Source organism: Myiozetetes cayanensis, unplaced genomic scaffold (genome assembly GCF_022539395.1).
Source record: "Myiozetetes cayanensis isolate MyiCay16 unplaced genomic scaffold, myiCay2020 scf18, whole genome shotgun sequence".
Lineage (NCBI taxonomy): Eukaryota > Metazoa > Chordata > Aves > Passeriformes > Tyrannidae > Myiozetetes > Myiozetetes cayanensis.
The window spans coordinates 9,351,170-9,371,299 of NW_026087389.1; the positions used below are offsets into that span (position 1 = coordinate 9,351,170).

The 20,130-nt window shown below is 43.9% G+C and overlaps 2 protein-coding genes across 7 annotated transcripts in view; one reads left to right on the plus strand and one right to left on the minus strand.

Annotated features, from left to right (window-relative positions):
- The window catches only part of LHFPL4 (LHFPL tetraspan subfamily member 4), a 28,385-nt gene extending 17,401 nt beyond the window's left edge, over positions 1 to 10,984 (plus strand). Inside the window, exons 5-6 of one of the 6 annotated variants that reach the window (XR_007628706.1) lie at positions 6,425 to 6,615; positions 10,732 to 10,984. Coding sequence is in view for 4 of the 6 variants with exons in the window: in XM_050313136.1 (XP_050169093.1) it covers positions 1,429 to 1,505; positions 2,210 to 2,263 (131 nt within the window). In the remaining 2 variants the exon portion in view is untranslated. Of the gene's footprint in view, positions 1 to 1,428; positions 1,506 to 2,209; positions 3,239 to 6,424; positions 9,524 to 10,731 lie in introns of those variants that run through there. The other 5 variants (XR_007628705.1, XM_050313136.1, XM_050313137.1 and 2 more) reach the window with 5 other exon arrangements.
- SETD5 (SET domain containing 5) overlaps positions 1 to 20,130 on the minus strand; it is a 64,963-nt gene that overhangs the window by 5,006 nt on the left and 39,827 nt on the right. Inside the window, exons 11-22 of the mRNA XM_050313118.1 lie at positions 19,914 to 20,023; positions 19,382 to 19,628; positions 19,099 to 19,179; positions 16,498 to 16,761; positions 15,359 to 15,679; positions 14,613 to 14,855; positions 10,944 to 11,073; positions 9,517 to 9,770; positions 7,077 to 7,133; positions 5,191 to 5,658; positions 3,233 to 3,513; positions 262 to 395 (exon numbers count right to left, since the gene is read on the minus strand). Of these exons, the coding sequence (XP_050169075.1) occupies positions 262 to 395; positions 3,233 to 3,513; positions 5,191 to 5,658; positions 7,077 to 7,133; positions 9,517 to 9,770; positions 10,944 to 11,073; positions 14,613 to 14,855; positions 15,359 to 15,679; positions 16,498 to 16,761; positions 19,099 to 19,179; positions 19,382 to 19,628; positions 19,914 to 20,023 (2,590 nt within the window). The remainder of the gene's footprint in view (positions 1 to 261; positions 396 to 3,232; positions 3,514 to 5,190; positions 5,659 to 7,076; positions 7,134 to 9,516; positions 9,771 to 10,943; positions 11,074 to 14,612; positions 14,856 to 15,358; positions 15,680 to 16,497; positions 16,762 to 19,098; positions 19,180 to 19,381; positions 19,629 to 19,913; positions 20,024 to 20,130) is intronic.

Consider the following 20,130-nt stretch of genomic DNA (forward strand, 5'->3'; position numbering starts at 1 on the left):
TAACCCATCTGTCCAAGGACAAAGAAGCTGTCCCTGTCAGAGCCAAGATGCAGGCAGTCTTGAATCCAACCCCTGGAGAAACCTAGTGGTCTTCCAGGTCTAATAGAAGAGGGATATAGGCTCAAGCAAACATGAATAACAATAAAGTATGGTTTGCAGAAGGCAACTTTGATAATGTTAAAGATGAAGGTACAACTGACTTCACAGACAAGGTGGCCACCATTTCCCACAGCCAAATGTCCAAAAGTTTCACTGTCCTACCTGCATCCTTCTCAACAGCACTGTCACAGGTAGGTGAGGCTTCGTGTCTCTGGGACACCTTTGCACCACTCCTCAGCACCTTCTCGAGTATCCCCCGGCCCTCTCGGAGCCTCTCCACCGATGTCGGGACCATCCTGCAACAAAAACCCAGGAACAGCTGACGGCTGCTATTACACAGCCAGGAACAACATGAGCAATGCACAGGGGATGAGGGCTCCCTGGTGTAACCACAACATGGGGTTTGTCTTTAAAATCTCTGCTTAAGTTCACCAGTATCACGCCAGTGCAAATGGAAACCCCTACTGCAGAAAGGAAGGATCAGAGACTACCAGGTCTTTAGACATATAAGGAATAAACTTCTGAACTGCCTTTGCCATGTAAAAAACCTCTGGTGGGATTTCAGACTGACAGTCCCTGGCTATCGTGACCAGAAAATCAAGTCTTCTATCAAAAACATGGTCAAAACATCCAGTTCAGTAAATCACCTGATTACAGAAAAAAAAAGGTTTGAAATTCAACAGCATTTTGAAAATCCTGGTAGATTAAATACAGTGATTTTCCATAATTACTTTTATTCAAACTGAAAAGAAGGGAACTCAATACCTTTATGGTAATACAGTGCCAAGACAACAGCTGGATAATGCAACATTCCTGCAGCAGAACTTGCTTGGCCATTTTGCCCACTAATGACACTCTGTCCCACTTATTTTGTAGTGTGAAAACTCTCCACTCAAGATTAGTGCTAGATATCGCTCCATTATATAAATGTCTTGTCTGAGGGTGAAAGAGAGGTGAAATGGCTTTCCTAAAGCCAATTTGTTGAAGAAAAACAGGGCCACAGACAAATCCCAGACCTCTGGGTCAACACTCCATCTACCATGCACAGGACCATCCCAAGCTCTGAAGAAATACATGTTTCAGCATATAAGACAGCATCACCTTAACCTGGGATTTGTAACACCTTCACCCTGGACACTGAAGAATGTGTGCCTTTAAAATGCCTGAATTTATATATTTAGATTATATTAAATGCACTGCATACCATATAAGCACGCAGTCTAACAGCATATTAACTGATTTCTGTACTTATTTTTTAAATATTTACTGAAAACTGTGCTTTATATAATGGTTTTTTAATTATTTTTGTTTGTTTTTTTAAATAAATAGCCCTGACATTGAAGTTCACCCTCACTGAAGCAGAAGGGAGAAGAGGCCAGAGTTCACACCTCATGGAGGTGAATGGGGTGAGGGGGTGAATTCACATCTTCCTTGGCTGCTTGTTGTTTTGCTGTTGTTTGCTGCAAGGCTGGGTTTACTGGGCAGCAGCACATCTGTTTACTTTGTGATGGTTGTATCTTGGCAAGAGAAGGAGACAAACTTCCATTTTTTTAAAATGAAAGCTATCAGCAATTACTGCAGAATTCAGCAAAAATCTGGAAAACTCTACAAATTAACGCATGGAATTTTACTTCCCACCATTTTCTTCTGTTCCTAATATTATTGTGACTATCTGGAAATGTATCTGACATGTAAGCACTGAGAGTTAAAGATGAAATTAGGTCACAACTTCAGCTCAGAAACATGCAGGTTCTAATGTATTTTTTAAAAGTACAAGGTGACTGTACATTTGTCAGCCTTGCCCATTAAAACACAGAAACCCAAGAATTTAAAGGGCAGCAAATCTACTTAATCCCATTTCAAAACGTATCAGCATGGTTTCAACTTCATATCCAGTGTTCCATAACAATAGGATCTTTATTCTCACACAATACTTGCTCCTGAAACCATGTGAGAAACTGAAGCCAGAGCAGCACCTGCTGAGGAGCAGCAGATGAAGCTCACAGCACACAAAACATGCTACTAAAGCAAGGATGCCACACTGACACCTCACCCTGAACTAGTTTCAGCTCATTCACCTGGTTTTTTTTTTTTTTCTGCTCTTTTACAGGCAGAAGGAAGTGGCACAGGAGGGGAAGAGCATGGGATATTATCACTTGTATAGACTATTTGATAATAGAACAATGATGGTAAACTAATCATTAGCAGACTGCCTCAGCTGTGGCCTGTCCCAGGATCTGGCAGAAGGTCATCTGGTAGACAGAGAACTGTCAGAGAGATACAAGACAAATTGCTTCTATTAATCTCTGCTTGAAAATTGATGGAAAAAGGAAGGAAGGAGATCTTATTACTCCTGCAAACTCACCCAAGTACCCAAGCACTTTCAACATAAACTTCGTACTTCTCACTGCCTTCAGCATTGCTTTGCATCTCTCTCCTTGCTATCCCCCTGCCATTAGCTGAGCAGTGACACAGCCACGGACGTGGAGGATCAGCATCAGGAAAGGTGTGTGTGCCTTTCTGCCTGTGGTGAGCACGAACAGAACCTGAATGCAGAACAGCAGAGCCAGTGTCCTACACAGTTCCAGTCAGAACATCCCAGCCATCACTGCACTGGCACTACAGAGCCACACTTGGCAAGACACCAACCACAGCCTGGTAACCGTTCTTTGAGCTGTATTCACAGGGCACTGGGAAAGCTGAAGTTGTTGCTCTGTCCCTGTTTCTCAAACGCAAAGCTGCACAGGGCTGTGAGCTTCCCTTCAGAATAGGAGTGGACTTAGTATCACTCATGTCCAAAAAGTGTGGAGGTTCATCAAGAAAAGATCTGGATTACATTTTCATTGCATGGGCAAGACCTTCCAACCCAAGACCTCAAAAGGGAACTGGTGGAATAGCAACAACTGCTTAACTTCATTTCAAAACAGATTTTTGGTATTTAAACCAAGAACTAAAGGGCAGGCTGAGAAGGCTGCTGGTGTCCTTCACGGTTGTTTGGCAATTAAGAAAGAGAACAATGCCAAGAGACCCAACTGAATCCATCCCACAGCACATATTGTTATGGAAATGCCTCCTAGAGTTCAGTCCTGCCCTGTGGAGCAATCTCAGGCTGGTTTGGAAGGATAACACTCACCACCTACTGCTGATGCTCTCCTGTGATTTGCTGAGTGATGATGAAGAACCACAGCCCCTCGAGTCCGGTGGGCTGACGTCCTCTACGTGAGGCAGGGAGGGATGAGAAGGGGAGAAGCCACTTTGTGGGGAGGACGGAGTTCGCGCTGCGGAGCCCGACGGGCCGTCTGTGTCGGTCCCAGAGGAGCTGCTGCCCTGCCGGGTAGGGGTCCCTGCCCCTCGCACCGAATCGCCGCCCTCCTTGGCCTCCTGTTTCCGCTTGCGGTATTCCAGTAGGGATACCTGGGAGAGACAGCGCAGACGTGAGTCAGGGAACGCAGTGGACTAGGACAAGGAGGGGCAATGTGCCCACACACCATTAAAAAGTATCTGTTTCTCTGGGTTTGCAGATAAAACTTGACGAAGCATAGTGGGATTATCAACTCTTCCTGAATCTGCAGAGCTAAGTGGTACAAATTTGGACTGCCATGATCAATCCCCTTTTACTTTTTATGATGAAACATCCAGCTAGAAATTATTTCTGTAGAAACATCCAGCTAATTTGCTTCTCTAACAGCCTGGATCTTCACATTACTTCAAGACATGCACACACATTCAAACATCAAGCCTCTATATCCTCCCTTCTCTCAACACCCTTCACACTCTCCGGTTTATGTAAATTTCTTTGCAATATCTGTAAATCCTCGGAACAGGTAATAAGACCCTTCTTCACAGAACTGGCATCTTCAGGGCCCCATTCATCTGTACTAGTTCAGCCACATTAATGCCAAAAGCTTGGTGAAGCCTAGCACAGAATTTCAATTTGTTTACAGCAGGTTCCTCTGCTATGGAGGCATCACAAACTTTCAGCACTGCCACCTAAACAAACTGCTTTTAGCAAAGGTAGAATATATTTTCTGCAAAGCAATCTCACATTTGTCAAAGACACCAACCAAAGATAACCCAGTCCTGCAACACAGGGACAGCAGAACCAAAATATTTCCAGCTGAGCCTTTATCTTTCAGTGTGTGTTCCCTCAGAGTTATTATGAGGCAAGGAACCATAAAGGACTCACAGAAGGCAGCTCTGCTGAAGAATTTATCAACTATGACTCAATGCCCATACAGAAGGCTTTATGATGTTAAAATATTCAACAGGGTATTTCCAAAAGTAACTCAACATATGAAGGTTTTAAGATAAGTGTAGCTTTAAAAGAAAACCAAAGGGAAAAAAAAATCAAGAGCCCCCAGAAATGAAACGGAAATAAGATATTCCATCCAGCTGGACAATTACACAAGTGATCTGAGTTACCACATTTGCCATAAAAAAAGAAATCCAAACACAGGAAAAGGCATCAGTATTTGTCCCACAAGTACCCAGTTTTATCACAGCACCACCTTGAGTTACCATTTTCACTCAGTTTCAGTCCCATGAGGGTCACTGGCCTGCTATTAGAAACGAGTATTTGCTTTCTTTAAAACATATTCCTGTGGTTTTAGTTTCAAAGAGCTAACATTTAAGTAATGACCTTCATCTACTTTCTATGCAATGTTATGGAAACGTTCTAATATGTTCTAATAAACAGACTCTGTTTTCTTTTGAAACATTAGACCCTCTCACCTACTAAGGACCCTTTTCATCCTGATAAATAACACCTACACCAGCTGTACAGCTGCACTGTATTATTGCTCTGGGTCTTGTCTCATTTTAACAACTCTTGATGAAAGCTGCCAGCATCCTGCTCTACTTTCTGTGCTCCCAGAAGAGGTATTTTCACTGTGGTCTTTTCCTTTCACCTCACATCAAAATCTTGCCTAAAGGGTAACTCTCTCTCTTTTAACAACTGTTTTCACCCAGGCACTGGATGCCTGGATTAGTCGCCCAGACTCTCTTCGTTCTCCCTGTAAGTCTTTCCCGTGGTGTTTACAGTTCCCACAGAGGTTCCTGCAACCAAAGAATTTCTGTTTCAGGAATACTTGCCTTCTTCCTTTGCGGCGGATTCTGGGGAGCGGCCCTGGCACCCTCGCAAGCCCTCTCGCCGCAGGGGGACATGGAGCCGTGCGCCGTCTCTTTGAGCAGCCCCGACTCGTGTCTGCCGAAATACCCCTCGGCAGGAGATCTGCAGCATCCCGCTTCCGAATTCACGGGCTTCCTCTCTCCCAAAGGAGGAGACCCCCGCAACAACCCATCTACACGTGGCATAGCGTTCAATGGGGAGAAGGCATACATTAAATTAAACTCTGTCCGAAAAGCCTGATCAGAGCTTCGTAGCAGCATCTGTGCTTCCCCACTTTTCCCTGGGAAGTTCATCTCTGAAGTAGAGTTTGTGGAGGGCTGTGGAGCCACATCAGAGGATCCAAAGCTGAGCAGCGATGGCCGTTCTTGGCAGGTGTTTGCACTGGAATCCAAGTACCCTCCCTTCGAATCCAGGTCGGATCGGAGGCAGACCTGGAAAGTCCGAGAAGGATACAGGCGGGGGGGGCGGGAAGTCAGGAAAAGTGTCAGGCAAGGGTGGGGAGAGAAATTTAAGTCAGAAAGTGCTCTGTACAATGCTAGCCTCCTGCTTCCTAGTTCCTTTCTGATTACCCTGTAGGGTCTCTCCCTGTTCTGTTTTGCCCATTTCACAGACTAAACAATGATCAGTTCAGCTGTGCAGCATGGGATGCCCTTTCCCCTTCAGCAGTCTTTCTGCAGCAAGAGGATAAGGCTTGGCACTATCCCCAGGCAGTCAGTGAATTAAAACCAGCATTTTCAATTGCCTCATATGTCCCCAAGTTGATGTTAACACATAGCAGTAGCTATATTAATTATGGAGAGAGAACAGAAAACTTCTGCTGTCCTTTTGCTGTTATATTAGCCAAGTTCTTGACTCTCCCAAGTCAGCCACTACTAACTTCCTAACAATAAAATACCCAGGACATCTAAGTCATTTGTTTTCAGTTATTGTGAGCTTTGGAAATCTCCAACAATAGTACATTCATTTAATTTTTACTGCATTTCTACATTTTACAATATGCAACAAAACCACGATGGCATCATCTTTGTGCTGTCACAGTTTCTGGAGCATTAGGCACTGATACAACAGTATATCCATTTATCTACTTGAAGTGCCAAAAACCCTCCAGGGCAGCAGAATAATCATCTCCTTCACCACGTTAATATGTCGGGATCTCAGACAATGAGTATAACTGACAAGATTTCATCCTCTTTGCAGGACTGCAGTGCAGAGGGAAAAACACAGCAGCACCAGGCACCAGCTCTCCTCTCCTGCTGTCGTTGAGAACGTTTCCCCTACTGTATTACAGCTCCAAGTAATCCACCACATTGGAGATGAGCACATATTTTCTACTATGAAACAGTCTCTGAGCAAGGTAGTTCGCCTCATATTTTACAACAAGGCAGTAGGTAAGCAAAATACTACTTTGTGGCATCTCCTCAACATTTTCAGTCTGCAAGTGAGCAGCTTTAGATGTGCCAAGGCTGAAGAGAGCAGGTCAGGTGCCCCACTGTGTGCTTGTAAGTCAAAACTAGTGGGGAAAGCTTTCCCTTCCCCAGCAGTCATTTTGGCACTGCTGAGTAAATATCACAGACCACTTATCTGCTGGGCTGGGTCTGACACTGATGATGGCATTTGCAGAGTCCCCTCAACAGCCGAGACATATCAAGTCTTCCCACCAGGGCCAACAAGTGAATCAAAAATTCCAGTCTTCAATTTGTTTGCTCTCTTGTGACAACCCTGAGAGCTCTCCTCAGCCTTGTCGTGACTAATGCTCCGCCCTTATCCCCAGTGCCTCCATGCCCCGCATCCCTCCCCTCCCACCGCAGGCACAGGCACACGCGCTCCCGGGCCCAGGTGCAGTAACTACCTCAGGTGACATGGACTCGGGCCTATGCGCAGGGGAACTCTCGGGGGAGGATACGTTCTAGAGGAGGGAAAAGCATCTAGTTATTCATCTACTTAAAAAGTCGAGAAGCAAAATACAATGTACAAAATACAAGCAACGCAGGTTAGCAATGGCTACTCTAAACAAAAACTATCCCGGGAGCACAGATAGGACTGGGTTACTGCATCTCAGAATGCAACTTGGAACCCAAACCGGCACATGAACATGAAGAAAAGCAGCATCTTACTCTTTATATTTCTGATGCTGTCAGATAGAGTTTGCACCATGAAATATAGAGAAATTTATGGTGTTTATTCTGAGAACATGGGAGACATGGAAAGCCTGGTTTAGCCCAAAAAGTAAACTAAGATCCCTCAAACATTAAGGTGACGTTTCACAGACATTACACTATAAAACAAAACAGTCTCCTTCAATCCACTGTGGGTCACCTTTCCAGATAAAGTCAAGAGAAAAGGTGTGGACAGCCAGCTTTATGAAATGTCATATCACCTGAGCACCTATCAGTGAAGGCAGTGTATGCCCTTGACAGCACAGTTAAGGGCTCCTTCCCAAGCACTTCCCTTTCCATGCTAATGAGCAGGCCTAAAATAGAATCAGAGAAGGTTTCCCAGAGAAATATGGCAGGACTCACCATCTTCTGCAAAGCAGAAATCCTTAGAAAACTGAGAATCTGAAATTTGTTAACTAAAAAGAATTCTGACAAGCTCCACAGAAAAAGTAGATGCATGTCCTCATGCTTCTAGTCACTCTTATGAATACGCAGGGTATAACCATCCTCTAATTTGTTTCCAGTCTAAAAAGGTCACAAAACAGTCTGAAAAAACTTGATCTGTAAAAAGCCAACAACCAGAGCTTCAGAAGGCTTATGATACAAGTTTTTCAGAGAGCAGCTAGGAAATCAGTCAAGACGGAAGTTTCTTAAAAGCCTTCAAAAATGTATTTCTGAGCAAGGCAAGATGGCAAGTCACAGCTTCTGCTTCCTTGAGGAAGCTTGTGAACTGATGGAAGAATCTCCCTGTCACTCTCTTCCCACAGGGCCACAGGACTGAAGTATAAAGCTTTAAACTTAGAGAGATGCATTCCCTCCAGTGAGAACTGATGATAACTAAATGAAACAGACATGACATTAAAACAATGAGATTATGAATGAGGTGCATTGGAGGAAATACAAAAGTCTGAATGAAGAAGCCTATGGTCCAGTGAGTTCTTAAGACTCTTTTCAAGAGCAAAAGGGCAAAAGACAAGTTATAGATATCCAGTGAAATCAAGGCTAGTTAACTAACACTATGGTGGGACAGGAAAGGGATGATTAGACTGGCAACACTGCTCTGAGCTGCCTCCTTAACCACTGCAAGGAAAGGATCATTTCCTATCGAGCTCTCTGCCTGGAACAGTCTTTCACCTCTCTCCTCAGTGCTCCACAATCTTCCCTGCTAACCTCTACAGAGCTGCCTCTCAAATACCTTACAAGACAGGGCTCACAAAGAAAATCAAAGCACACTAAGCTAAAAATACCACAAAAAATACCACCTGTTGCAAAACGGATGAGGGATTCCTGCAAAATAGTCCCTAGTATGGAGCAGTCCATCACTGCACCATTTTTTTTTAATGGTTCTAACTGGCAGAGCATGAGCAGCTGGCCTGAAGAGTTCCATGGGTTTTTAATGAAAATATACAATGCTAGAAAACAAAACTAAACCTTCAAACAGCATGATCCCTACTCACAGGCACAGAGCAGCAACGGTTAAGTGGAAGGTCCTGGTGGGATGAATGCTGGTAACTCTCCCACAGAGTTTAGAGCAATGGAAACCACCTACAGAGCCTGCTCACTACTGCTGCTGATTTTTGCAAATGGAAAATATTGAGAAATCAAAGGTATTACAGTATTTTCTTTCTACCCAATCAAGGGAAAGAAAAACCAAAAAATACAGTGGAAGCTGATGTAAAGTATTTCTACCACACTTGGGATTACTGAAAGCTGTTTGGGGAAAGAGAAGGTGAGAACGGCAGACAGCCTTTGAGAAATGGAACACTACTGCACTCTTTGGAGGAGGCAGGGTTTGGAAGCCACATTGGCACAGAGATCTGAAGTGGGAAAGATGATTAAAGATCACTGTAAAACCTCCAAAATTTGGGAGCTACTCTGCAGACATAGGGAAAAAAAAAAAAGGTAAGAACTAGTGTTACTCGTGGCTACAAACTGAGGTTTGACATTTAACAGAGCAGGAGATTTGGTCAGAAGTGGAGCAGGGGAGAAAGGCAGCAGTGCTCTTGAGGCTGACACTGTGATGCTGCTCAGCAGTACAGCCACACAGTCCAAAAAGAGGGTCTCCCAAGTGTCACCCCTGCTGCAAGTATTCCCACTCCTCTTTTTAGCACCCTTAGTGCCAGGCAGATTTACCTCGAACTGTAGTGGAGTATTGCAGCGACTGGCAGCCAGAGAGGGGATGGGTGAGAACATCACGCCGTAGCCATTGCGACTCTCCTCCTCTCCGGGCAGTGACGAGCAGGGTGTAGCCAGCTGTGGGCTCGCTGAGCTGGGAACTGAGGGAACGGGAGGTGGAGGGGTCACGGGAGACAGCGGCCGCAGCAACTTCTTAACATTCTGCTCCATCAAGTAGCGAGACTTCCACTTCTTCAGGGGACTCAGCAAGTCTGAAAAGCAAACTGAGCTGAGGACAGGGCTGAACCATTAACCTTAACCACGAGCAAGTCTCCTTCCCCAGCCCAAATGAAGCCCAGGAATCTTCAATGCAATTATAAAAGATTCCTACTAATGAAGTACCTCTGAATTCTTCTACAGTAGAAAAACACATAATCAGGAACATGCAGTGAACATGGAAATATTTCAACTAGAAGTAAGCACAAGAAGGAGCTAGGGGAAAGGAAGACAGGAAAGGATAAAAAGAGCAGAGGAGAATGAAGGAGAGGGGTCAGAGGACATGTCACTGTCACTGCTACAAACAAACCAAAGGCAGCTCAATTATCGCTACCTGAACCTAACAGTCCCCTATAGGTTACATCAGTACAGCCCAAATACATTTCAATTCCACAAAGGATTAAAGCCTTTCCCTCAGGCCTACTCCTCTTCAAAATAATAATCTTTTTTGATGCTCAGGTTAAAAAAAAAATAAAAAAGAATCAGTAAACTCTACAGTTCAGTTGTTTGCTTCTTCAGTTCTTGCTCAGGACGTACATTTATTGGTTCTGGCATTCTGTTCATTTCCTGTTTAGCTAACTTTTCAATAATCAATTCTGTATAACCTCTGTGTTGTCTAGCCTCCTGTCATCCTTCGAAAACTGATCCCTGGCTGGGCAGATCTTCACACTCTTTCTCTGTAAAAGGATTCAGACACAGTATTTAACCATTCTGTTCCTTTACTCATAGATTTTTAACTTCTCCATCTTCGAGACTTAGTCATTTGCCAAATACATATGTGCCTGTAAGACATTCCTGTATCTTCCTACAGTCAGCAGGTATTTAGTTGCCCATCTAACAACGTCCTGCTGAAAAGAGGTAACACTGTACTCACCTCCCCCCCATCCCTTCTATTGTACAAAAGATCACACAGCACTGAGGCTGATGATGCAAGATTAAATGATTATCTTTTTACAGGAAAATACTGAGAAACTTTACACGTGCTCAAGCTAGAATGGGTCTGCAGAAATTTCAGTGAACAACAGAGCAACATTCTCACCTACCACAGAGCTGTGCTGTCAGGCAGCAGTGCCCACTGAGACATCACTCTTACAGCTGCCTTTGCTACTCATCAACTCCCCCAGTTTGACTCCAGGGCCAGTGCTGCCCTGATGGTGCTGAGCACTTACCTGTGTCATCTTTGCAGATGCTGGAGGAGCTGCTGTTCTCGTTACTTTGGTATAGACACTGGGCTCTGTTCTCTTGAGGAGCTGGTGAGGTCTGAGTCATCCCCTCTTCCAGGGCTTGTTTGATCCAGCGCTGAAACAGAACGAGACTACATAAACGTGAAACTCCTCGGGTACTTTCTATGTCATCTCGCAGGATGCACTCAGACTCCCACACTCCTGTGGAGCAGGGCAGGCTGCTCGGAACACCGGGATTACCTCCCTCACGTGCGCCCAGGCGGGAGCTGTTGGAACACAGCTGTCAGCACCGAGCCCACCACCCACCGCGATGGGGCTGACCGCGCTCCTGATGGGATGTGCTCTGGGAGCAGCAATCTCAGCAGTAACACAAAGATAGGTAAAGGGCAAATTATAAACATAAAATGCAAAATGCTGGCACCTAAAAGCTACTAAAAGCAATCATAATTTAAAAGAAAAGGGACACAAATGTGATGGACTATCTACATCCCCTGGGTTTTGCAAAAAAAGCTTTTTCTTGCCCAGGAGAACAAATACAGGAGACCTCTGCTCCACTAAGGCATATTACAGCTTAACACAGATTCTGCTTTAACAATTCCAGCAGATAAATGGTTGAGTTTAATCACATTACAAGTCTTTCAGGACTGTGCTTGCTGCCAGAGACACAGAGCAAAAAAAATCTGATGAAAATACAAGCAGCAGTTTTCAAGGAGGGTAAACCAAGAAAAAAAAAGCACCTTTTCTTCAACTACTAATAAAAAAGATAAAAGTCACAGTGGTCTTCTGAACACGGACAATAAAGAATGTATCAGACCTCACAAAAGCGAACATGAATTGAAGCCTCAGCAAATCAGCTGCTGCAGCAGGTGTGCTACCACTGTATCTTGATACAAACTGACTCCTGATGGCAAGCAGGAACTATCTTTACTATAAAAATAACTGCCACAGTATAAGGGAAAACACTCAGGTGATTCAGTAAAATGAGAGCAAGCTGCTGAAAAAAGGCAAACAGCAATTTTCATTAGTGCAGTTTACCCAGGGGACTCACTTTACCAGACCTTTCTTCTCCCAGAGAGGTTTAAAATTGTAATTTTACCTTTCAGCAATCCACAGTTCATCTGCATGCCAGCAATGTGTATCCTATTAGAGATACACGTGTATGTCTTATGATTCCTCAAAGCTATCGTGAAAGTGCATCAGAAACTCAGAGGCCTCAAAGTGAAAACTTCAACACGAGGATGAAGAGCAGGTGACAGGATCTACTTTGATGGCCTTCACTACTGTACAGAAGATTGCATTGATGAAGAGCAGGTGACAGGATCTACTTTGATGGCCTTCACTACTGTACAGCAGACGCTTCTTCTCTGTTCAAATGTAACTCAGTGGATTCCACTGCGGCCACCAGGAAAAGTGAGAAGTGCCAGCCAGTCTGGAGCACCACTACCTCAAAGGTGGCATCTGATCTGACAGCCAAGTCACTGTACAGTGTGTGATTAACGTGAGAGCAGGTTACAGTTCAGTTTCCTTGCGAGGTTCAGACACTGCCATGCTTTGGATGCAAACTGAGATCATCAGCTGAATTTTTTGGCACAGTTCTCAGTAGTTTAAGGATGAGGCCTGCTGACAATCCAAGAAAATATGTGATCTATTTCAACAGCCTTTATAAATCAACCTCCCTGGCTGAGTAGTCAAAAGTAGACAAGACAAAGATCAGGTCTTGAGAGACCAATGTCATCAAGTTCTGGACCACTTCTAGACCTTAGCTGGCTGAAAAGGAGGTGTTTCCTGTGAGTTTTCTAAACATTCCTGAATATCAGAAGCAGACTTCTACATCTCCAGACTGTTAAGTCATAAAACCACCAAATGCTAGCAAGCATTTTTCAAGAAAAAGCTAGGGATCTCCTACAAAATGGACAAAACCCCTCACTAGAACAGTTAAATAGCTACATTTAAAAAAGCAGAAATCTATCAAATTATTTCTGCAATATCTGTTCTGGAAACAGCAGCTTTCAGTATTTTATTAATGATTTAGATAATGGAATAGACATTGTATTTAAGTTTTCAGATTAAGAAACAGAAACATGGTGGATGACAGCATTCACAATTTTCCTACTATACTGGGAAATGGACAAGGAAAAACAGTGCACACCTTAGCATAGGTTAGAACAAAGTACCATATAAAACCAAAACAAACCACTTCCAAAATTACAGGCTAGAAAACTAATGGGTTGTTCTAACAAACACACTAAATCATGAACTGAATGAGTTTAAATCAACCTGTCAAAGAAAACTCTGTCATACTGGGATGCACAAAATTTACTAACAGGCTAAAAGACACCTTTCTGCTTTGAAAATGTCCCAGCTGCAACCCAACATCCAGTTTGGGACACTCAGCTTTGAGGAAGGTGTGGACTAAATGAAAGTCATCCATACTGAAATTAGTCTGTTCCCTCTCCAGCAGTGAGAATTATCATTTGACTAGAAAAAAGTCAAATGTAGCAAAAGATCAGAAGACTTGTTCCATCACAATAGTTCTCATTCAAATGTGAGCTTGCTGGTAGCTGCACAGCAACTGAGCAGAGAACTCCAAATAACTCTGCCAGCTTCACTCTGGATGCTTCTCTCTTCCCTGAGGCTCAAAGAAACTGTTCAAGTTCAAAAAGCAGCTCAAACCTTGCAGTTCTCAAAGATGCTTGAGGAGGTTGCCCAGGCACACAGAAACAGACAAGGTTTTGTTCATACATCTATATATGAACCATGAAGAGTTTTACCTAAAAAAGTAAATACCAAAGAGAGACCTCAGCTTCTTTTTGTAGGTGCCTGTTAGGGCATGACAACAAATTGGCTGAAGGCAGAAACAGTAAAGTCCAAAGATTCTCTCAGGAAAAACACCTTCAAACAAAGGAAAGCAAAGAAACCAGGAAATGGTACCTGACTCTGAAAGCTACCAAGACAGTTCAATCAGAAAGGATTTCCACATAACTGTTTTCGGGGTCCCAGGAACTTGAAAAGTCTCCGAGCAAAGCCAACAAGCAAGATGGATTCTGATACAAATCTGACCAAGCAAACTAATCTGGCTACCGTTTCCCCGTGGATAAATAAATACTGGCATTTACTGGCCATCTCTGGAGGAATTAAATCCACAGCTGGGCTCAGTTCAGGTTTCCTGCATGGCCTCAAGAATCTGCAGATAGGCTGTCTGTGATCCCAATCAAAGAGCTGTGGACTTGCTCTTGCAAACAGGCAAACTCAAAGCTTTTAAAACAAAGGCTCTTCCAAAGACAAAGAATCTTGACTGGGGCACTGTTTTCTCGAGGTCCTCTGCGACACTGTCCTATCCCCACAATACCAACCATCCTCTGACTGTGAAAGTAGTAACAAAACTTTTTAAGGGCAACAATTAACATTCTTCGAATCGCATACGCTGGATAATAAACAGCCACTGCAGATCCGAAAGTACATGTTTCTAAGAGGGGAGTAACAGAACAGGGACTAGGAAAAAGTCAGCAGTCATAGTCTGGACACTGCATCAACACACCAGCTCAGCAGGAATATGTGGAAATAAACTCCAAGAGGACACAACTGCTTTACAAGGGGGCCAGTAAGAGCTGGATGAGCATACAGCCCATGAAGGGAAGACATGAGCGAACATACCTTTTTACAGGAGCTGTAAATTCCATCCAACAGAAAGGGCCTCCGACGTCTCTCTGGGTTGAAAGGTGAACCAAAGCGAATGTAGTGTTTAGGTGTGGTACAAATCAGTGGGGAGTGGATGAGACCTGGCAACATATTTAGGGTAGTTGCCAGAACTGTTGGGTCTGTAGTAATGCGCAGAGGACACTCAATAGGACACTCCTGCTTTTCTGCCTTGTCGTTCAGCCATTCAGTAACAAGATACTGAGGGAGAAAACACACATGTCAATGCAACCAGCACAGGTGAAGAAAGGCAATGTGGCACAATGTGGTGTATGGGGAAGCAATGCCCAATCAGAACATCTCTCCTCCTCAACAGGAAGAACACAGGCAGGACTTCCTGTGTCAAACTCAATTCTCACTTGTGACAGGCACAATGACAAGTAATCCAGTGTTACAGAAGTAGCTTGATTTTATACTTCATTCAGTTTATTAAAAGTTCTCCAAGAACTTGATCACTTCATTCAAAACTAGTTTCTAACACAAACCTATAACATCTAATTTATGCACAGTATGTGGCAGCTGCCTGCAATCTTCCCCAATTTCTCTTCTTTCCCCTTACAAGTTTATGCTAGCTTGTACATTACAGTTGCATTCACACTCCCTCTTGGTCTTCAATTCTAAGCTGAAAGCTAACCTGTTTGCTCTGTCCTAAATGGATACCCCCCAGCCTGCCATCCCACCTTTGAGCACTTGATCATATTTACCTTTTTTGTTTTGGGGTACTTTACTGCAGCTCGATTAGACTGAGATCCTGCAGCCAAGACAGCAGCTGGGTCAGATCCCGTCAACTGCCTGCCTTCCCCTGGCCCTTCCACACTGCTGACATCTGTTGTGGTTACCAAGCTGGCAGTGCTTCCTTCCTCTGGGACAGCCTGTGCGAGTTCAGCTTGCTGGGAACTGGCTTGTTTCTGTCTTCTCAGTCTTTGTGCTGAGCTGGTCCGGTATCGAGAGAAACGACTTTTTGGTCGGGGCCTGGAGGGTTTTGCTGGAGCTGGCTTAGTCACCGGTTTCTCAGGGACAGCTTCCTACAATATAAACTGTCATTAGTCCAAGAGCCCCTAAGAATATTCATTTCCTCTGCATACAGGATCAAGAATTGAGATTGACACTACCTGACTCTCAAAATCTTGTCGGACTCTGTGTTGGTTCATAAGATGGCCTTGGGGACCCTTCAACACTGGCAAATTATCGTTTTGTCTTCTGCATTCGTAAAAGGATCAACCAGAACACGGGTCTTTAGGAAGAAAGCAGCAATACGAAACTTGCTGCTGGTCTCAAGGTAACTGCTCTTACTCCTGACCTGAGCTGACATGGAGCATTCCAGCCAAGTGTCTGGGCCCTGCCATAAAATGGGAACACACGCATCCAAAGCAGATTGGGTAAAGAACTCCATCACTGCAGTTATGCATCCAGCTTAAGCTCACGCCAGCACAGAAGGGACCCACCCAGTGAAGGAGCCAGGCTTGTTCAGCGCAGAGAGGACTGAATGGGATGTAACAGCAGTCTTTCTACAACCAGCCTGAAGCCACTAAGATGATGCAGTGGTGCATCAATGTACATACACTGAAAGGAGAGGCTCAGACTGGATATGCGCAAATTTTTTCACTATAAGAACAGTTATGAATTTGAAGAGGTTTTCCAGAGGGCCCGTGAATCTCCATCCTTGGAGGTTTTCAAGACTCAGTACAACCCTGGCCAGCCTGGTCTGACCTCAGAACTGACCCTACCTGACTCAGAACAGACTAGAGAGTCCACAAAGCTCCTCCCAACCTGAACCGTCTTATGAGACCAGATATGCTCTGAGTTTGGTAGAAGGTATCAAACAGTCCTATCTTCATCTTACCGCTACTTGCGAAGACCGTCGCGTGTTAACCCCAGTACTGCTGTTACTGTTAGGAACGTTTTGGGGAGGAGCACTCGGTGCTGAACTTCCATCTTCAGTTTCAGGAGTCTCTGTTTTTATTTCCTCCGGCTCAGGAGCTTCAGAACTGACGCTGATTTCAGCATCAGTGCTGTTACGGTCTGAAGGTTGCTCTCGTCTCCTCTTTCTCTTTTCCAAGTTCTCAAACATGTGCATGATGGCTTCTACCTTCCTGTCCTCCCGTGACTGGAACACAAGAATAAATTGAAGTCAGCATGGTGAATTATGCACATAAGGAAGAGAAAGCACGAACAGATATGGGAAGCAGCAGAGGAGGAAGAACAACTGCCAAACAGCAATGACAAAAGCCAGACAGGGGACAGAGGGAAGCAGTTCTTTTCAGTTATTTGCATTTTTCACCATGGCAAATTTCCCAGAATAACAACAACATAATCATGTGTTCATAGAGTAACTAGAAGAACTCGACTTTGTTCTTAAATAGGACCACTTAGATACTACTGAGTTGTATTTATAAAACAGCCACAAGGAAACGCATAATTCTGAAGAATTAAAAACCGCAACTTGGAAACAAACAGAGCTACTTGCTAATGACCAAACGTTAGAAGCAAAGAGAAGCCAGAGGCAACAGAAGTAAGCGATTCAGTAATTCAGCAAGTACAACACACCACACAAACTGACTAGTGATCCAGATTCATTCCTTTCCTGATGTCAGGAGATGACCCAGCTCAAAAATAAAAGCTTTGGTCTAAGCAGCTTACATGGTGGATAAGAAAAACAGAACATGATAGAATAGAGAGGCAAACCAAATACATTTGTTAGGAAAACAGAAAGGACAGGAAATCTTATCACCTAGCTGTGTCAGAAATAATTGGTAATTATGCATGTAAAAGGCCCAGTACAATAACCTTGCAGTGACTGGCAAGAAACAGGATGAATCAAGTGGATTTTAAAAAGTGGGGTCAAGTGTCTTCTGAGATTTTTGATGAAGGAGAAAGTATCTTTAAGCACACAGTAGTACTCAGTCACAGCAGCCTGGCCTTTTACAGCTTTCTGTTCAAGAATATTCAATACACACACACACACACAGAGACAGGGGAAACTATAGATATGGGTATTTACCTGGTGCCAAGTATAGAAAACTGAATCGCATTAAAGCAGATTAACTGGTGCAACCTACAGGAACGGGGCTTACAGGCTCATGGGAAACTAACACTTCACTTAGACTTATTGAACTATTCTGTCCCAGAAAGAGATCAGCTTCCCTGCATTAAAATGAGATCTTCCCTCCAAGCTAAAGGCCAGTCTGATGGATGACTGCTCTCATTCAAATTTCAGTGGAAACTGACTGCTTTATCTCATCTGCTCTAAAAAAATCCATGAGATAATCCAAGGATCTCTGGATGGCCCTAGGCTCTGCAAGTTGCTGCACTATTTTAACATTTAAAGCATTCTCAGGAAAATCAGACTTAGAAGATCCATATCTCTGATCAGAGGAAGACAGGTGGTGGTATTAGTGAGCAAAGAAACATAGGGAACTGCTAGTTCCAACACATTCGTTGCTGGTAAAAGGATGGGAGCAATTTTTCTGTTTTTCTTCTTTGGGTTTTTGGTTTGGTTGGTTGGTTTATTTGTGTGTTTGGATTTTTTGCTTGTTTATTTAAATCAATGAATTAAGGAGAACCAGAACGGCATCATTCACATGCATAAAGCATTCTAATCCAGGCAGCAATCCCAGGAGCCAGAAGAAGCACAAGACAAAAACCCACCAGCTCTACTCAATACAGATGAAGGCTGAAAAAGGACTGTGTTATCAAAGACCCCAGAGCACCAAGAAATATTTTGATCATGACAACTGTTTTAGACAAGAACAGTTTGGGAGCACAAAGATATTTCCTAGTAAGTGCCAATAGTACTGTTGGTGGTCTATCCCTCTCGCTAAACTTCTGTCCCTTGATCCTACCTTTTCGCCACACGGCAATGTGTTTCTGAGCCCATACAGGGAACAGATACATTTTAACAAATCTACACCAGTAAAACAGGTTAAGTTTTAACAAAGAGCAGGTTCTGGTTCATGATACCATCTAGGTGAAAATGTCCCTGCTCATTGCAGAGGGATAGGACTAGATGACCTTTGCAAGTCCCAACTCAAAGTATGCTATGATTCTATATCGTGCCATAAATTCTTGTACTTGCAATAAGGAAGGGCAGAAGGAAGATAAAAAAGGTACAATTACCTTTTTTGAATCTGGTGCTGATAGTTCTGCTAATGGTACGTTTTAGACTACAGAACAGTCCTGAAAGTAACAGTTAAACCTTTCAATCAGGAAACAAATCTGCTGTATATCTCCTAATCTGCAGCATCCTAACAAAAATTCTGTGATATGGAGTCAACCTGGGTGGTTTTTTTTACCACTTTTTTTTTGCTGCTGTTAATCAAATTACTGAAAACCACTAACAACTGGGATCTGTGCTGAAACAAGTGAAATAACCAACTGGACCTGTTGGTCACTGCATGAAGCAAGTCCTAAGGGTGATGATACCCAGACAGAGAGAGGTACTTGCCCGTCGGCCGTGGACCAAGGCTCCCTGTTCATCTACAGGCTCTTCTTTCTCCCCTTCTTGTTTCTCCTCCTTCTCTGGCACCTGAAAGAGAAGCCCAGTCTTAGTATATCAGCAACACCCAGTACCCTTTTAAAGCTATGAACATTTCTGCGGCAATTTAAGCTGCTAAAGATTTTAAAAAAGGCTTCCTGCAGTTTCTGTTCTGCAGACTCCAGCGCTATTGGATCAGATTTCACACCACTGAACGATAACAATATACGTAACAAGGGGCCAAAGGTTTTACCTCATTGTCACTGACTGCTGCAGGTCCCTCAGGAACTTCCTCCGTTTGCTGGCTGCTGTTCTCATCCGACGCAACGCTCTGCTGTTCCATTTCTAGTTCCTTCCGACGGGCTTTTCGCCGGCGTGTTTCTGCCCCAATTAGTGTGCCTAAAACAGGTGGAGGTAGGTGTTCTGCAGCATTTGGGCTACGTTTCTGCACAGGGCAATTCCGGTTCCCCTTGTGACACGCACAGTCCACTTTATAATTGCTGCTCCAAAACACAAACATAATTCGTGTCACTCTTCATTTCTCAACCCTTGTACAGAGACATTCAATGCATCTCCTACTAAACATCTCACCACGTGGCAAAGCAAGGACAGCAGGCTACCTTATGGCCTCTATTGTAGAATATGCCAGCAGAACTGGACAGAATAGCCGGGAAATGCAATTCAGTAGAAAACGGAGCAAAATGTAGAATGCGAGGAAAGGGCTGGAGGAAGATGTCCAGTCCAGGAGGGCAGTGGAGAGCTCCCGGGCGAGGTGAAGGACTCACCAGATGTTGTACTCATAGTCAAAGGCGATGGTAACCTCTGTGTCCTTGGCAATGGTGGCAACAGCATAGATACATAGGTGGATCATCCCATCGGCAATCACATGACGAACCTTATTAAACAAAGTAAATAGAAACTAACATCTCCACACCTTGCATTTCCTACTTCCAAGAGGAAAGCCTCCTCCTGCAAAGTAGCTTTTATCTGTTCCATGAATAA